General features: G+C 48.8%; 1 protein-coding gene across 2 annotated transcripts in view; it reads right to left on the bottom strand.

The window, feature by feature from the left end:
• The window catches only part of RASA3 (RAS p21 protein activator 3), a 1,503,746-nt gene that overhangs the window by 187,676 nt on the left and 1,298,613 nt on the right, over positions 1-17,457 (bottom strand). For both annotated transcript variants that reach the window (XM_069637121.1, XM_069637122.1), the window contains exon 12: positions 14,569-14,683. In XM_069637121.1, coding sequence (XP_069493222.1) covers positions 14,569-14,683 — 115 coding nt within the window. The remainder of the gene's footprint in view (positions 1-14,568; positions 14,684-17,457) is intronic.

The following is a 17,457-nucleotide window of genomic DNA, read 5'->3' as shown; positions in this document are numbered from 1 at the left end:
CAAAGAGGTGGAGATTGAGGGAATGTGGCAGTGTAAGTGTGGGTGCATGTTTAGTAAAAGGACGTGGGTCAGATGAAAAGCTGGTCAGAAAGAAGGCCATAAGACATTACATGGTAGCGAACATTGTCCAGTACCAGCGTTTTCCAGTACATCAGAGGAAATTACTGGACATCTGTGAAAGCATAGCTGTGTGACAGACCAGACATGTGCTCCAGCATGACCTTGGAATGTGGAGGTCAGATGGTTAAGTAGACATTTTAAGAAACTCCAGCAAATTGCACAAGAATGAGTTTAATGATGTAAATTGAGAATTCAGCTGAATAAATAGGAAGATTGAACAATGTTGAGTAAGGGCCATCTTTGAAACAGAGTTCAACACTTTGTATTTTAATATTTATGTTTTTGTATACTTTGTTGATGTTCTATTGGCAGTGTGGTGTGAATTCAAGTCGAATGTGATCTGACTGGAGAGCAGGGGTCAAGTCCTAAAACTTAAAGTCGGGGGTACAACAAATGCAATGGGATGTGACGTCGCCAGAAATTAGGTTTATTGAGGTGAAATATGTACATTTCATTAAATTGGCTTTGCATAACCATCCACATTGCACAGGATGAACGGCATTTGCCTTTCATAAAAGCAACAAACACAAAACCAAGAGAATATTTTCTCGGCAAAAGGTGTGCATGTTTTAAACTCCAAGAACCAATACAAATGTTTTCTCTGGAATGTGCAGCACCGAAATGGTTTATTTTTCATCAGGTTATATAGTAGTGGTGAAGTGTCCCGCCTGCGAATCTGATGACTGCGGTTCGATCCCACGAGGTTGACTTTAATTCATTAATTCAAAGAGGACATTCAATGTTTCTCATTTTAGCTGGGGGGGGGGGCGGAGATGAGTGGGTGTACTCCGTCCTCGACTTGAGCCCTACTGGAGAGAATGAATGAAAAGGAGAAACACGGTTGACCAATAAATTAATCTGAAATGCTGATTGATCCAGTGATATGACAATTATCACACATCTCAATTAGAAGATGCACTGCTTTTTCCGAGTAAAGTTAATATTTTCTAATTAATATTAACAGGATTAATTCACTGGTGTGCCAGAGTTGGGACTACAAAAAATGAATCTGTAGCAACATGGTCTGATCCCTAATCTCGCTATGGGGCTATCATGATTTACGTGGCACTGTCAATGCAGGAAAATAGGTTGGAGTTGCAGCATCCAGTGGACAAAACGCAATTCAGGCCCTTAAAGAAGCAAGGCCCACACTATGACACCTCGACAGCAGTGAATGGGGCAGAGCTGCTGTGCATCTGGGAATCAGAGAGGAGCCAAGATCCTCAGTTTGAAGTGGTGCAAATTAAGCCAACACTACACAGATCGGCTACCAGAATCTTTAGCATGCATGCGGGGAAATCAAAATGGTGGATGGACTATTTAAGGACTATGGTTAGGCACAATAACCAGTAGACACTGGGGGAGTGAGGGCTAATCAATAAATTAGTATATTAATTTAAACTGGAAACAAGAGCCTCACACTATGGAACTGATCAAAGTAATAGGAAATATTAAATGGGAGCCACGCAAGTGGGTGAGGAGAGTCAACGCGGGAGCCGAGGAATGAGGAGGGGTCAAACTGAGAAGTTGATAGAGACATTTGGAGAACATCAAAAAAGCAGCTAATGCGAGTTGCCAAGGCCCTGTAAGAAGTAATGGAGGAGATTTTTGGAAACCGTGAAAAGCAGCACGTGAGGAGGGGCTGAGATCCTAAAAGAATCACTTATTGATATTCTCTGAAACTGAGAAACACCTGGAAGGCGCATAGATTCTGGAAAACATGTATTTACAGAGAAGTGCTGTAAATATGTATAGGCAATTTAGCATAGCACACTTATTACAAAGTGTTCTCCTGAGGTAACACTGTTGGAGGAAAGGTGCTGAACACGCAGTAGAACTGGAGATGCAGTTAGCAAAGCCCCCTAGTATGCTTGCATCCACAGAGCTTTAACCCCTGAAAGGCAATAGAGAACAGCCGCTGAACCAACACTATGGTTTAGGCATATGGTGCTCAGAACAGTGTACAAGTGTTTGAACCTAAATATTGGTGGAAGAAAGTGAGTATGGAAGGAAAGATGTTGGAACCCTTGCATTAGAGGGATGGGGGAGAGAGAGAACAGCCAAAGGGGGAAGAAAATATAGACTGACTATAGGAGGGACAGAAGAGAGATAGAGCGGGAAGACGACGGTGTGGAAGGAGAGCAGAAAGAAGACCGGAGGGAGGGAGACCAGATGGGAGAAAGGGAGAGAGTAGAATAGGAGTGATAAGGGTAAGAAGAGGAGAGAGTGACTGAGAGAGAGAATTAACTTGTGTGTCTGACATTGGACCTCAGAATTATAATTTCCTGTTTACAAACCTGGGGAGGTAAAGCCAGGACACCACTAGAAGAATCCCTGTGCGTACCATATAGAGAATGCTTTTTCACCATTAGGCCATCACCTACATCTAGCCTTAGATAGTATGGAAGACGTAGGAGTTAGGAACGCCTGGGTTAGGCTGGAGGGAGCCCACTAGAGGTCAAGAGAGGGAAGCCCATAAGAGCATCCAACCCAAACCCTGACCAAAATAAAAACATGGATTATTTTTCCATTTTGAAATTGAAAGTCCTTGAAACATCCTCCGCAGTCTGGGAGTATTTGAAGCCATCTGTGACAGCAACCAGACCTTGGAAAGAAAACCCAGGGTTGAAACAATTGAGAGCTGGATCACTCGGTGAGCGAGACCTCCAGGACAGCTATAGAGTTTACCAAGAAATTAGAGAAGCCACAGACGCAAGACTCAATTGTAAGAGCGACCTACCATAGATTGAAAGTTGTACAAGAGGTACAGAGGGCGACGAGTGCCGTGCTGAAGAAACTTGCCTATTTGTAAGCTAATGCACAGAGAGGCTTTGAAAAGCTTCTTGAAACATTAGTCAAGATTACAAAGGTTTAGAGGAAAGGAAAGGGCCAGTCTTGATGCACCCAATAAACACGTGTCCTGCTTTTTCAGGATGCCAGCTATGGGAAAAAAATTGAGAGAGGCCATCGAGCAGAAATGTGGCATGGGAGTGAAGTACAATCACGGTGTACCAAACATCAGCAAACCTAGAATCAGGAAAAGGAGACTTTTCCTAGGCAAGGACCTTAGTGTGACAAAATGGAATGCAGATTTCATTTATACCACCACCTGCTTGAAAGATGGTCTTTGAAAAAGTGACCCAGATTGCCTACGCTGCTGCAGAAGCCGTTTCTCTGCTCGGCCAGTTAAATCACAAGCAGCATGACCATGACAGCAACTATTTTCTGTTCCGGTGTGCAATCGATGGTTCTGCCCTGTGTGCTTTAAGTTTATATTTTACTGTGAACTGTTGATATTGGCATTTATTGAAAAGTTAGGAAGATAATGGAGTCCCTGCCATAACCTAGATGTGATTATATTCTTGGAGGGAGGTATTATTTACGGTGTACGCCTTCCCCCTGTTTGTTTTCTCCTGTCAGCGTAACATGACTTGTCTTAAGCTTCAGTAATACATAAGACTGGGGGGGGGCGCGGATGGCCACCTGCATCCCAAGCAACAATAGCGAGTTCCAGCATGCGTTCTCCAGGTTTTGGTGATATGTCCACTTGGCCGCAGACCCACATGAAAAATACGCCTGCTTACCGAGCACTGGCAGTGAACCTGGAAGCTCATTGGTAGACAGAGCAGGAGCACTGGAGGCAGCCACGCACTGTGTCGAGCATTCCAGTAGAGTTCAGCCTTAATGATCACTTGTCTCGCTTCCGGGGGTGCAGCACTGCCACACCCAACTACTTCCTGCCCAACTGCTTGGCAGTAGCAGCCATGCCTAACTGAGCACAAAACCATGACTCCTGCAGTGGCTCTTCCACACCTCACCATTGGGAGGCAGATCAGTTGCAAGGATGCCAGTAAAAGCACTCTCAGATTCTGACCTATGTTCTCCCAGACATGCACTCGGGTCTGGAGCGCATTATAAAGGAATAAACAAAAAACAAAAAGCTTTGCATTCACCATACAACTATGAAGGTGACTGAAGATGAAAAGATGCATCTCTTGCACACTGCTGCCTTTTGCCAATTACCTGGGGGATACATGTCTGTATGGGCAAGTGTACCTTTCTGCAGTGAAACCTCTAATTAATTAACAAAGGATTTTGGCCAATGTCAGGTATTGGTGAAGAGAGGGTCCCAGGAATTCCCCCTCTCATCCTCATGAGCACGACGGCCCGAAGAGTCAAAAATGCACAAAGCCACTCACTATTTGGACAGCCCCCAGGAGCACAGTGACTTACACATATGCAGAGAAGTACTCTCTCAGACAGGCATTCAAACCTTATCCAGCAAATGTCTTTATGGATACAGGTGCTTCAACAGTGGTCATAGACCCAAATGCTGTGAAGGATGACATGGACTAAATGCAGAGAAACCACTGTGCCGACATCATTAGTGACCCCACCACATAGCCACGTTAGTCATGAAGTACACTCGCAACCATGCGCAACTTTACCCAAACACACACTTGAGTAGACGAACATGCTTACACGGTTCTGTATATAGGGGACAGATACATATACATGGTATGATATGATTGGTTATGTATAACGCGCTTAATACCCAGAGGTTTCCAAGCACGGACCCGGGGATCAAACCTGTGTTGCTCTGTGGCCATCTGCAGAAGAACAGAATAAATCCTCATAATTGCAGACCAGAAGAGCTCGATTTTGAGGTCCTCAACCACATGATACGGCCGAGTTAGACATTGGTTAATCACCGGCGGTGGGAAGAAGAGCAGTTCTCAGCAACCCAGACAAAGTGAAACATGAACAAGTTAACAATGTTGCAACATGGAAAGCACTCTCACAGGCAAAAGTGGTATGGTTAACAGATACACTGAATACATAGTAATTCTCGTCAACTTGAAGAGGTGCACAGAGAGCTGAGAACTGATCTGGCTCCCAGCCTGAGGAGACCAGTTCCAGTCAATCAGGGGACAGAAATCCAGGGGTGGATGGCAGGGGTCAAGAGCCAATGGTAATCCTGTGACCCTGCAACAATGTAACAGAAAGTTTCATGGGGAAGAGGCAGGCCAGCCACCTCTATAATGTCTAACACTCTGAGCACCGAATGAGTACGTGTGATACGTTTTTTGGTGAGAGCCCAGATTGTGATGCAATTATGTATCAAAACAGGGTAACCCGAGTTTGGGATTGGTGACTGCAGAGATTTGTTAATGTCCAGTATGACCGCTGTCGGTTTTTGTGATAAATGACAGCTCTAACTTGGCCTTGGCGGAGACCTCTGTTTGGTCTGGTGGGAAGGGCTGTTGGGAGCCGAATGGGTGAGCTTGAAGTAACCGCCAGACCTCTGGCATACCAGAACGCCCCGCATTGGGCATCCCTACTTTTCCGTGTTGGTGTGAGCTGCCCTATTCAAAATAGTTACACTCCCCAAAAATGTATGCATACTTCAAAATTCTCCCTTCACTTTCCCTAATTCAAAGTTTATGGAGGGTGCTTAAGAAGCTCTTATGGCAGGACAGGGTACATTGTAAAGCTTTATGGGCCTTATGTAGGTTGGTGTTGGAAGGAAGAACTAGTTTCCTGATAAACATTTTAACTAGATTTCCTAGCTGGTTATTGGCAATGAATGGCTTCAGAACAACCTCAAAGTCCTCAAATATGAAATTAGAAACAAATATAAAGATAACACCACATCATTGCAGATATTGGAAGATAAATTATGAAGAGAGAGACTCTCCCTTTGGCCACATGCCAAATTATTGAAATCTAGAAAGATGCTGCTCGAGTATTTGAATTATCATTTAAAGTGACCCTCAGAGACCCAATCTGGGGTAACGCAGATCTGCTGGATTCACTGAAACTGGGGAAGGTTACTCAGTGGGAACTAAGGGGTATTCATGTGCTGGGGGATTTGCTGTGTGGAAATTGCCTTTTGTCTTTTCAGGAAATGAGGGATCAATTTAATTTGCTGAATAACTACTCCTACCAGCAAGTGTACATTCAACATGCTTTGGTCCAAAGAATCATGATGAATTTGATATACTCGCTGAGATCTCCCCTGGAGGCGGATTTCATGGCAGAAGTGATATCAGGAGGGCTCACCTCCTTTCTATACCCCACTACATTGACTTACACGTTTGGCTCTATGGAAACCCTGAAAATCAAGTGCAAGTGTTACCTTGGTCCTGTGGCGGAGGAAGTCTGGAGAGAACTACTCTTTGCCCTCGGGAAGGAGGCAAATCTAGTAAATTCAGACTTGCACAGCATCCTCAGCACCACCCTCGTCTTGTGGAATGTTAGGTATGGAGGTTTACAGGAGAGGGCCTGGATCTCTCCCACTCGTTGTGCGGAGGTGATGGCCACAAGAAACACTGTCTTCCACGACAGGAACTTCAACGGTGCTGAATGCAGAGGCTCGAATGGCAGCTCCATGAGCCTGGTCAGCACCACATTGAGCTCCCACGCCGGGGCCGGAGCCCTCACCGGCGGGAACGATCAGAACAGTCCTTTCATGAACTCCTTCACCAGGCGATGAGACCACAGGGATGGCCGCCCCGGAGTTCTGGTGTAGCGGGAGATAGCCGCCAGATGGATCTTGATGGAGGCATGTGCCAGCCCCGCCTTGGCCAGCGACAGCAAGTACGGCAGCACTTGAGGGGCCGTAATCCGCAGAAGGTTAATCTTCTGTGCACGGCACCAGACAGAGTACCTCTTCCATTTGTGTCCATAACACTTTAGAGTCGAGGACGCCCTGGCCTTTGCAAAGCACCTTCTTGCAGTCTACCGGGATATCGAATCCTCCAAACTCTAGTGCTGCAGGAGCCAGGCCTGCAGGTTCAGCGATCCGTGGTGGAGGATGGCACCTCCTTCTCTTTCGAGAAGATCCGCGTCCGTTGCCAGTTTGACTGGGGGGGGGGACGCCGACATGTCCAGAAGGTCCGGGAACCAAATCTGCCTCGGCCACGCAGGTGCGACGAGGATCATCTTGCACCGGGACCGTCTGAGTTGACTGATGAGTCGCAGCAGCAACGGCAATGGTGGGAACGCATACAGGAACAGGCCATCCCAGGGGAATGAAAAGGCATAGCCCATGCTCCCCGGCTGGGGAAACCTGCTGGCGAACCTCCGGCACTTGGCGTTCGTCGCCATCGCGAATAGGTCGATTTGGGGATTGCCCGAATAGGAGATCCACTTGATCCTGCCGCAGCTCCCACTCGTGGCACTAGGGCAGCTCCCTGCTGAGTGAGTCGGCAATGGTGTTCTTGATTCCTGCCAGATGGAAGGGTACCAGAAACATCCCTTGGGCGACGGCCCAGTGCCAAAGATCCTGCGCTTCCTTGGATAGGGCTGGAGATCTGGTGCCCACCTGCGTCAGGATGTAGAACATCGTGGTGGTGTTGTCGGTGAAGACTCTTACCACCTCGCCCTTGAGGGACGGAAGGAACTACCTGAGGGCCCAGAACACGGCTTGGAGCTCCAGGACATTGATGTGTAGTGACTTCTCCTCCGGGAACCAAAGGCCTCTTGCGTGGAGAACTCCGGTGTGAGCTCCTTATCCCTCCAGGGAGGCAACCGTCATCACCGTTTCCTGATGTGCCGGGGTCTGGAAGTCCATGCCCGCCGCCAGATGCGTGCGGGTGCCCCACCACCGGATCGCCTGGTGGAAAGTCTCGTTCAATTAGATCCTGTCTTCGAAGGTGCCCGCTGCTTGCATCCAATGGGCGTCGAGGAACTCCTGTAGTGGTCACATCCGCAATATGCATAGGCGCACGAGGTAGAAGCACGAGGACATCATGCCGAGTAGGGACTTGATGGACCTCACCCTGGCCACGTCCATGGTCAACAGCCGTTGTACCTTGCCCAGGATGGCCTTCGTCTTTTCCTCTGACGGAGAAGCCAGTTGCGCCACTGTGTCGAGCCTGGCTCCCAGGAACAGGGCGACTTTCGACGATACCAAGTGGGATTTCGTGAAGTTGATCGAGAATCCCAGATCCGTGAGCAGTTGGACGGTCTTCGCTGTGTGATCGACGGCGAGTTCTCTTGACCTTGCTCGGATGAGCCAATCGTCCAGGTAGGGGTAGACGTGGATCCCCTGCCGGCGCAGCCGCGCCGCCAATGGTGCCAGGCACTTGGTGAATACCCTGGGCGCCAACTTCAATCCAAAGGGAAGGGCCTTGAACTGATAGTTCACCCTTGGACCACAAATCGTAGGAATTTTCGATGTCCTCTTAAAAAGGGAATGTGGAAGTAGGCATCCTCCAAGTCCAGCGACGATAGGAAGTCGCCTTCCTCCAGCTGTGCCAGCACGTGCTGGAGGGTGACCATCCGGAACTTCTGGGACTTTATGTACTTGTTTAGACGACGAAGGTCCAGGATGGGTCGCCAACCGCCAGTCTTCTTCCGGACGAGGAAGTACCGCAAGTACACTCCGGAGCCCCGGAGCTTCTTTGGGATGAGCTTGATGGCTCCCTTTCTTAGCATCGCCCACACCTCCAGCAGCAGCTGAGGGACGTGGTTTTCCTTCGTTGCCACGGGTGGAATACGGGGACACCTCTTTTGGAATTCCAGAGTGTGCCCACGGGCCAGGGCATCCAGCACCCAATGGTCGGTGGAGATGGACTCCCACACGCTGACTAATTTCACCAGCCGGCCTCCCACCGGGGTGCTCAGGTGGGGGACCGACACCATGGCCGGTTCAATCCTGTTTTGCCACAGCCTTGCCGCCTTGGTGACGACGACGGGATCCTCCTGTCTTGCCGCGTCCTTTGCAGGCCTCCTGCGACGAGGAGGGGGCCGCTTGGCGATACAAGGAAGCGCCGCCGAATCCTTTGGAGGCACCTTGCTTGTCTCCGGCATTCCGAAAGGACGGCCGCTGTTGTTGAAGAACACCCAAGGCCCGAGCCGTCTCGGTGTCCGACTTGATGGCCTGTAGTGACTCGTCCACTGTCTTGCCGATCAGGTTGTTCCCGTCGAAGGGCATGTCCAGAACCCTGGTCTGCACGTCCTGGCGGAAATCGGTGGCCTTGAGCCAACCGCGCCGGCGAAGGCAAACGCTGTTGCCCATTTGATGAAAGCCAGTGTTGGCGATGTCCGTGGCCACCGTAATGGCGTGGTCCAACGCCACTTCGCCTTCCTGTAGGATTTCCAGGGCCTCAGCCCTCTTGTCGTCCGGGAGGAAGTCCAGCAAGGGAGCGATCTTGAACCACAGCTCCCTGTCGTAGCGTGCCAATATCGCGAGGGCGTTGGCCGCTTTAATTGTCGTTACCGCTGGCGAGATGACCCGCTGTCCCATGGCATCCAGCTTCTTCCCCTCGCCGTGCGGCGGGGATGTTGAAGTTGAAGCAGTCGCCCCCGCCGCCTTCTTGACTGCCGCGGATACCACTGAATCCAGGGACGACTGTGCCCTAAGGCACATAGGGGCGGAGTCCGGAACCCGGTACTTCTTTTCGTACCGGTCTCTCTTAGCAGGGGCCGTGGACGGATTGTAGCACTAGCCCCTTGTCCCAGATGTCATCCAGTAACGGGACTGAGAGGACCGTCTCCCTCTTGGCCTCCCGCCGTTGCTAGAGGAAACCTTCCTTCTTCTGTTCTTCGGGGCAGAGCTGGAAGAGCTCAGATACCCTGGCGATCATGGCGTGGAAAGAGCTGATCTCGTCGGGGGGGTGAGGGGGAAGGAGGACCGAGGAGGTGTTGAAGGGAGGTCCATACCGTCGTCGTCGTCGTCCGTTCCAGTCGTCGCCATCTCCGTTCCCGTCTCATCCCTCGGTGGAGGGGAAGGAGGTGAGGGCTGAGAAGGCTGTGAAGGCTGGAAGGGAGGAGGGGGATGGTCTCGCCTCTGCTTGCTCGGTGGGCTTCCCGATGGTCCAGGCTCCGCTGGGTTGTCCGCTGGGGGTAAGGGCAACCTTGTCCTTATCTCCGTACACAAGGCCTGAATAGCCATCAAGATCGCTCCTGAGTTGTCTTGTGGCATAGGCACCGATTGCGACGGGAGCAACGGTTGGGGAGTAGGATCCTCTGTCTCCTCCACGGCCTGTGGCTCCTCGTCGGCACCACTGTCGCTTTCTTCGTCCGCCTCGTTGGGATCCCTCCCGTAGGACCGGACCTCCTCACACTTCTTGTCCAGGATCTTTGCGATGCCAGCCAGCTCATCTTCAGAGTGGTATCTGGGTCTGTAATGGCTACCTTGCCCCCCTCTTTCTCCACCTGGGGTTTCACGGGGGTCTCATCGATAGGCTGAAAAGAGGATTCACTCCGTGGTGGCAGGGAAACTCTAGGCCCGGAGGTCATCTCTGCTGGGATAGCCTCCACAGGCTTCGCTAGGGCCTCCACGACTCCTTCAATCGAGGCTTTAGTTGGATGATTCAGGGCCTTCACGACCTTGGGCGTGCCTGAGGCCTTCACCTTGGGGGGAGGATCACTGCCACGCTCCCCGACGGAGACAGCTGAGGGGATCGACCGGGGCTTCTCCCGAAGCTTACCCAGGTTCTCCGACTTCCTCTTCACCGAGCCAGAACGTTGGCTCGTGGTTGATGGCGTTGGTGATAATGCGCCCTGCCTGGCAGCCGAGGAGCCCGACCGATCGGCGCTCTCGGTGCCCGCGGACTCGCGGTGCTTTGTCGTTTGTTGGGCCCCTGTCGCCGGAGCGCCCTCAAAGGTCTTAGAAGATCGCTCGGACTTCTTCTCACCTGCTGCTGGGCTCTTCGCCTCCAGCCAGTTGGTGAGTCGAGTACAACGATCCTTCATTGTCCGTTCGGACATATTCTTACAAAACGCACAGTCCTTCTCCACGTGTGATTGTCGTCGTGAAGGCAGTAGAGGCACCGGGAGTGCTCATCTTCCTTGAAGACACTTGGTAATCCTCATCTAGGGCAGCTCCTGAAAAGCTTGAATCCGGGCGTCGCGTTTCCTTTGTCCTGGGCCATGTCCACACGGGGTAGGCCTCAAAGATCTTCCGGAATCCTCCAAGAAGCGAAACTCGATGAAAACTCGCCCTTGAAGGGCGTAGAAAATTCCGAAACGTGTCCCCATTGATCGTAAGTAAAATCGGTGGAGCTTGAGGCTCGATTGACTGAAAAAAAAGAGTAAACTCCTTGAAAAATCGCACAACGCAGTAAAAGGCTCGAGAGCTATAGCACGAGGACTCCCAACACTTGAACGTGCGGTAAAAATCTGAAGATGGCTACCAGAGGAGGGGCTTAGGTAGAGGGCAGTCATTGGCTGGGGGCAGTATGACCCAGAGACCAGTGATTGGTTATAAGTAGAAAGATTTCAAAAACGAAACAAACTGATTTTTTTCTTTACCGAGGATTCCCAGCCTGACGACGGGGAATATTCATGAGCATGTGAATACATGCCAGACCCCATGCTGGAGAAACAGGCTACTGGTGTAATTAAAACTTCTTAACCAGGTCGGGCTTCAGCCCCTCGATTTAGCGCCATGCATGTCCTTCACTTAAGTCCTGTTAAAAACAAGCATTGGCAAAGCAAAGAGTTTTGGCTAGTGTATAAGTATTAGGCATTTGCCAGACACTGCTATTAGATGCCAGGTGCTCCCACCATTTTGCACCCGCTACCATCAATGAAAAGTTAATACCACTAGCGCAGTGTCTTTCCAACGCCTACACAAAGTCCAAACTGTTGGCACTGTCAATAATTGTTTTTAAAGCTATGGTTTTCACAAAAGCGATCACAGCCAAGACACAGTATTTTTCCATGCAAATCCATGAAGCTGTTTTTGATGCAAGTGCAACCATAAACAGATTTTACTTGCGGGACCCTGCCATTACTTTGCAAACATGTGGACAGAACTTTATGAGATTTCCACCAAAAACCCAGAGTGAGAGGTGTATTTTGGGTGGAATTTTTATTTGAATAGCGCCTTTTACATGAGCTTTCAAAGAGTTCTCTTCCTAGGAGTACTAATCAATGCAGATATAGACTGTGTCTGCAGGTGTCAGCACGGGAAGCTAGATGCCAGCATCTGTCAACCAGCAGCAACCTGCAAGGTAGGCAAGGTGCGAACAGTGGGGACAGCCATCACTGTTCACCATTAGACTACCCCACCCTTCATATTAGCCTATAGCCTTTTATTTATTTTTCTCACTGCAAACACCAGTTCTCTACTACACATAGCAAACCGCTCTAGTACACCCATAGCTGCAAGCTAGACATCTTTCGCAAAACCAAATCTAGGTGTGTTTTTATTGACTGCCATATTTTGAAACTCAGGCCTTCTCCCACTTTCCAGCAAATTCTTATTTAGGAGTCTCTCCCTAACTGCTGTATTTGGCCATCAGGCCCACTACTCTCTAACCAGAGAAGACAATCGTAGGGGGATCTCAGTCTCAACCAAATTTGAAGCAAAGCTCAGGTCTTTTCCCTCCCCTCTACGCTAGCCAACCTTCTGAGTGAGTTGCTCTCACTGCTACACCTAGAAACAGGTACCCCTCTCTGCTTTCGGTTCACCTTATACAGGAAAGAGGAACACTGGGATACAGGTCTCGCCATGTGGGTAACACTAACACGTCAGACACCCCTCTATCAAAATAGCCAGATGCCCCAACAATAATCCTAGAATCCTATCCAGCCTGGGACTTTCCCCTTACTCCGTCTCCAAGACAAGCTAGCTGTAGGGTAAGGACTCCCCAGTCACTCTTCCTCCGACAGCCTTACCACCTCTATCCAATTACCACCCCACAAGACCATGCAGATCACACCGTTATACCTAGACAGAATTGAGAATGTTAGCTTGCGTCAAATCTAGACAGAATTGTAAAGATCAGCTTGCGTCACATTGAGACAGAAATGTGACGATTATCCTGCGTCACATCTAGACAGATTTGTGATTATTAGCTTGCGTTACATCTAGACAGAATTGTAAAAATTAGCTTGCGTCATATCTAGACAGAATTGTGAATAATAGCTTGCATTGCATCTAGACAGAATTGTGAAGATTGGCATGGGTCACATCTAGATAGTGATGCCACTACTGAACGCTACTAAAAACTCACCCCTGTGCATCCACCTCTCAACACATCCATACCTCTAAAGCACAACAAACCGCATGTACTTCATTACATTGGAACAACAAAACAAACCACACAGCCTCGCACAACAGCCGTGACGGCTACCAACCGAAAAGCACACCTAAGCTCAGCGAGCAGTGTTAACTGAACTGAGGCTGCCAACAGCACATCAGAGCTCTCTTGCTCTTTTCCTGCTCAGCCTTACTAACCCATCCTACCCTCTTTCCTTTCGGATCTGCCAGCACGTCAGGGTACCACTCTGGTGGTGATAGTGCACGGTATAAATATCATTTAACCTTAACATACCTGCAGTGTTACTATCACAGACTGTGTAATATGTACACAAACGTCCAGTGAAAAGGTGGATAAACTAGTTTACTAATAATTTACAGGTTATTACCATAGTTCAGCCTCCACATGAAAACACAGCTCATCTGCAGCCCTGGTTAATGTTATGCTGATTGCAAGCTGAGGTTCGTTCATTGTCATTGTTGAGCGGAGGGCACTAGGGGAGGGCACTAGGGTGCCCCCATTACGTGTCCTGGCTACTCCCCAAAATAAAGAATGGCATTGAAAAGCAGATCATAATTGGTGCATGCACACATCCCACAATTATGGACACCGACATAGCAGCAGGTATTGTCATTACACGGTTAGCCTTTCAGTAACTAGCCCAGGTAACAATTTGGGCAAATAATGACATCATCGCTGTGTACGAAAGTGATTTTTTTTTATAGCGCTGATGACCAAATAGGCTACCTGTGAAAACATCTCAGTTTAAAGAAGCGGAGCAGGGCCACTCTGAACAGCAAAGTACGAGGTTTTATAAGACACCAAGGAACTCTGCCACATATGTACTAACGCGCGGCACTGTGCCACCTTGCATGGGCACCGCTGCGCATTACAGTAATGATTCAGGACAGCCTGCATTTATGCGTGCACTCAGAAGATTGGAAAAAGCCTTATTAATGCAACGCGATTGCGGGAAACTCCTGGGATAATCAGTAAGCCAAACAGGACTTGCCAAATGCATGTCACATAAAAACGGATACATTTGCTAGATTTTATTAACCACGATAAAAATGTGTTCTGCATTTCGTTTGGAAAAATCCGCTCCTCTTGTTTAGCTATCTTTACACGAGTGAACCCCTGGGATGTGTTGCAGAGTGGACACTGCGGCAGTTCTACGCCTCTGTCTTTTTAATGCAACGAAAAATGGCTGTATAAATTGAGTTATGGCTGAAAGCGGTAGTGTACAAAGGTTCAGATTAAATGGGTTCTCGTCTATTATGCAAGCCAATGTTCAGTGGGTTCTGGTGAGTCACAACCCATGGGCATCGTGCAAGCGAGGAAAAACCTGCACTGATGCAATCATCGCCGTCCCATCCCCCCCCCCCCACCACAAGCCACCTTGGGCTAAAAGACACATCAAGTACAACACAAGGCCGAGAATGGTGGCTACCTCGTCTATTATGGGCTTCAGCGTCACTTGCAGATAATGCATTCCAGCCAATTTCATGGTCTCGTCGATGCATTTGGAGGTTAACGAGTTTCCGCGGAAAATGGTGTTTGGATCTCTGTGAAGGAAAAATACAGACATTGTCATGATTTAGTTTCTTCAAATTACAAGCGAACAATTCCAAGCAATGAAAAGGAGCAGCCACAGAGCACAAAGTATCCACTGGATGCCACCAGCGCAGAAACACAGTGGCATAATAAGGCAGCCAGCAAACTGTGATGGCGGCCATATCTACCTACAATCACAGGGCATTTCCTCGGCTGTGCAGGAGCCTTCACCCATTTGGGTTTCCCTTTTTCTATTCCTCCCTCTGTGCCTATGTCCTTTCTGACAAAGGTGTCAGCCTCCTGGCTAAACACAAAGTGTTCACTTGTTCATGCCTTCACTCCCTGTGGAAGTGAAGGCATGCTCTACAAATACCGATTATGTCGAAAGTTATCCCTAGATGGGCAAACTCAGTCTACCTTTTTACACTCCAGAAGCGTACTATTTCTCTTCCATTATACATCATGTGTTTGGTTGAAGGAAAACACTTGACCTTCATAAAGGTGGCAGATGAGGACACAAACTATACAGTCTTCTCATGACTTGATGGGATCTTGGAAGGAGGAACAATACCAGTATATTTTAAGCACCGGACAAAGACGTTCCCTCACTCCTACTTGAGATGCGGGAAAAGGTCTGGATCCAATAGGGTGTGCCCTGCAACCTAACCTTTTGCCCAGGAACCATGCCAGCACAATTTCAAAACTATAAATCATACTACATTCACTTTAACCCAACCCCGCGAAGAGCCACACTAGTACTTCAACATCTCCAGAAAGTGTCCCTCCGCCAGTTCCTTGGGTTGTGGACGAATGTTTAAACCGGAACACTCATCAATTCCTCCCTCTGCACCATCCCCACATCCTCCCATCCCCCACATCCTCCCGTCCCCCACATCCTCCCGTCCCCCACATCCTCCCATCCCCCACATCCTCCCGTCCTTCCTGGTCTCATCTCATAAAATATAAAACCTCTTCTCTCCTGTGGTTTTGTCACAGCAAGAGTTGGGGCAGGCCATAGATTATTTTCTGGAGTGCTTTGAAGTTTATATATTAAGGTTTGGGCTTCTTGGGCATTTTCACAAACAAGAACAGTCAGCATAAAGAGATCCCATCACATGAACTTTCCACTGAGGTAGGCAGAAAGCTTGGTACCCGTCTCTGACATGGTGTCTAATACTCAGTAAAGCTGAAGAGACATCACACAGTAAGGGGAGGCATGAACCCTGGTTTGGCCATGATGAACATGGGAGGTCAGCCCTTCACATCACCATTGGTTTGACCAAAGAGAAATGAAAGTATAACAAAAAATAAACACGTTAAGGTGGCACTGGAGAGTTAGGGGATAAATTGACATGGAAATAGGGTGCCTAAAACGGATAAACACATCAGGGACTTCTAGAAATGAAGCAAGGAATAACATAGGAATCTTAATTTAGTTATGTACATTAGAACACGAACATAATATGAACCTGCCCTGAGGAAGGTGAGGCAGTAAATATGATAATTTCTCTGAAACATGCAGCCACTTGACCCGTCATTTTTGTGACCAATTGCTTCATTTTATTTATTTTTCATTTGTATAGCGCCCACAAGCCCTCTGGCATTAGGGCACTGGGGTGAAGAGATCCCTTCAAATAAGCATAGGTTTACTAGAGCAATCCTTTTAGATTATCAGAAGATCAAAAAGGTTGTTTGATCATTCTTGTCAGTGTGTGAGCATGTTTGCACTAAATGTCTAAAACAGGTAGGTATCTAAATATACTTCTAGTTTAGACAGGTCACATTCAGCATAAGCCACAAATAAATTATAAGTTACTCACCGGAGTGACTAACGTACTCTTAGTCCATAGTCCCCTTTACTCCATCCTGTAAGGATGGGATTGGAACCTTTTTCACCAGCAAAAAAAGGTCTTTCCCTTTAAATTCAGTTGCGTGTGGGGGCACGCCCCAGGAGCATGCGCTCCCTTGACCCCACCCACCGGCGCCACACCCCTTTGACGCCTCAGCTGTATTAAATCGCCTAGGGATGCTGGGGGGGGCCGAGGGGATGTGGGACGTATGGAGGAAAGGGGACTATGGACTAGTACATTAGTCACTTCGGTGAGTAACTTGTAATTTACTCCTGGTCCCATCCTGTATGGGTGAGGATGATTACCACAGATTGAAGCCCTGGGGAGGAGTGTTGTTTCAAAGTTTAGGCGAAGAGGTTTTCGCAGCATGGCCTGACCAAAAGCCACATCAGTCGATGCACTGGCATCCAAGCAGTAATGCTTGCAGAACGCTGATGGGGTGGCCTGCTAATGGCTTGCCATAGTACGTGTCTCTGGTAAGCAACTGCTGTTGCTTTGGCCCTGTCAGGGTGAGCATGTATGTCCTTTGGAAACTCCTTACGCGGCACCTTATATGCTTCTTGAATGGCCAACACCATCCATCTAGCTACTGAAGCCTTGGATGCCTGCCCACCTGGTTTCGACCCGCCAAAGGTGACGAACAGGGCATCAGACTTGCGAAAATCCTTCGTCCTATCCAAGTAGAATTTAAATGCTCTCCCGCCGTCAAGACAGTGAAGGACCTTTTCCACCTCATGTGTGGGGTTAGGAAAGAACACAGGGAGCATAATGTCCTCGTTGAGGTAGAATGATGAGACCACCTTTGGGAGAAAGGTAGGATGAGTGTGAAGCACTCATTTGTCCCAATGAAATGCTGTGTATGGCTCTGTAGCCACTAGAGCCTGGATCTCGGTGATTCTGCGTGCCGAAGGGAAGCCCACTAGGAGCACAGTCTT

Source organism: Ambystoma mexicanum, chromosome 7p (assembly GCF_040938575.1).
Source record: "Ambystoma mexicanum isolate Mex_15411 chromosome 7p, UKY_AmexF1_1, whole genome shotgun sequence".
NCBI lineage: Eukaryota > Metazoa > Chordata > Amphibia > Caudata > Ambystomatidae > Ambystoma > Ambystoma mexicanum.
The sequence above is the reverse complement of the archived record's forward strand: the minus strand, read 5'-3'. Positions and strand labels throughout refer to the sequence as shown.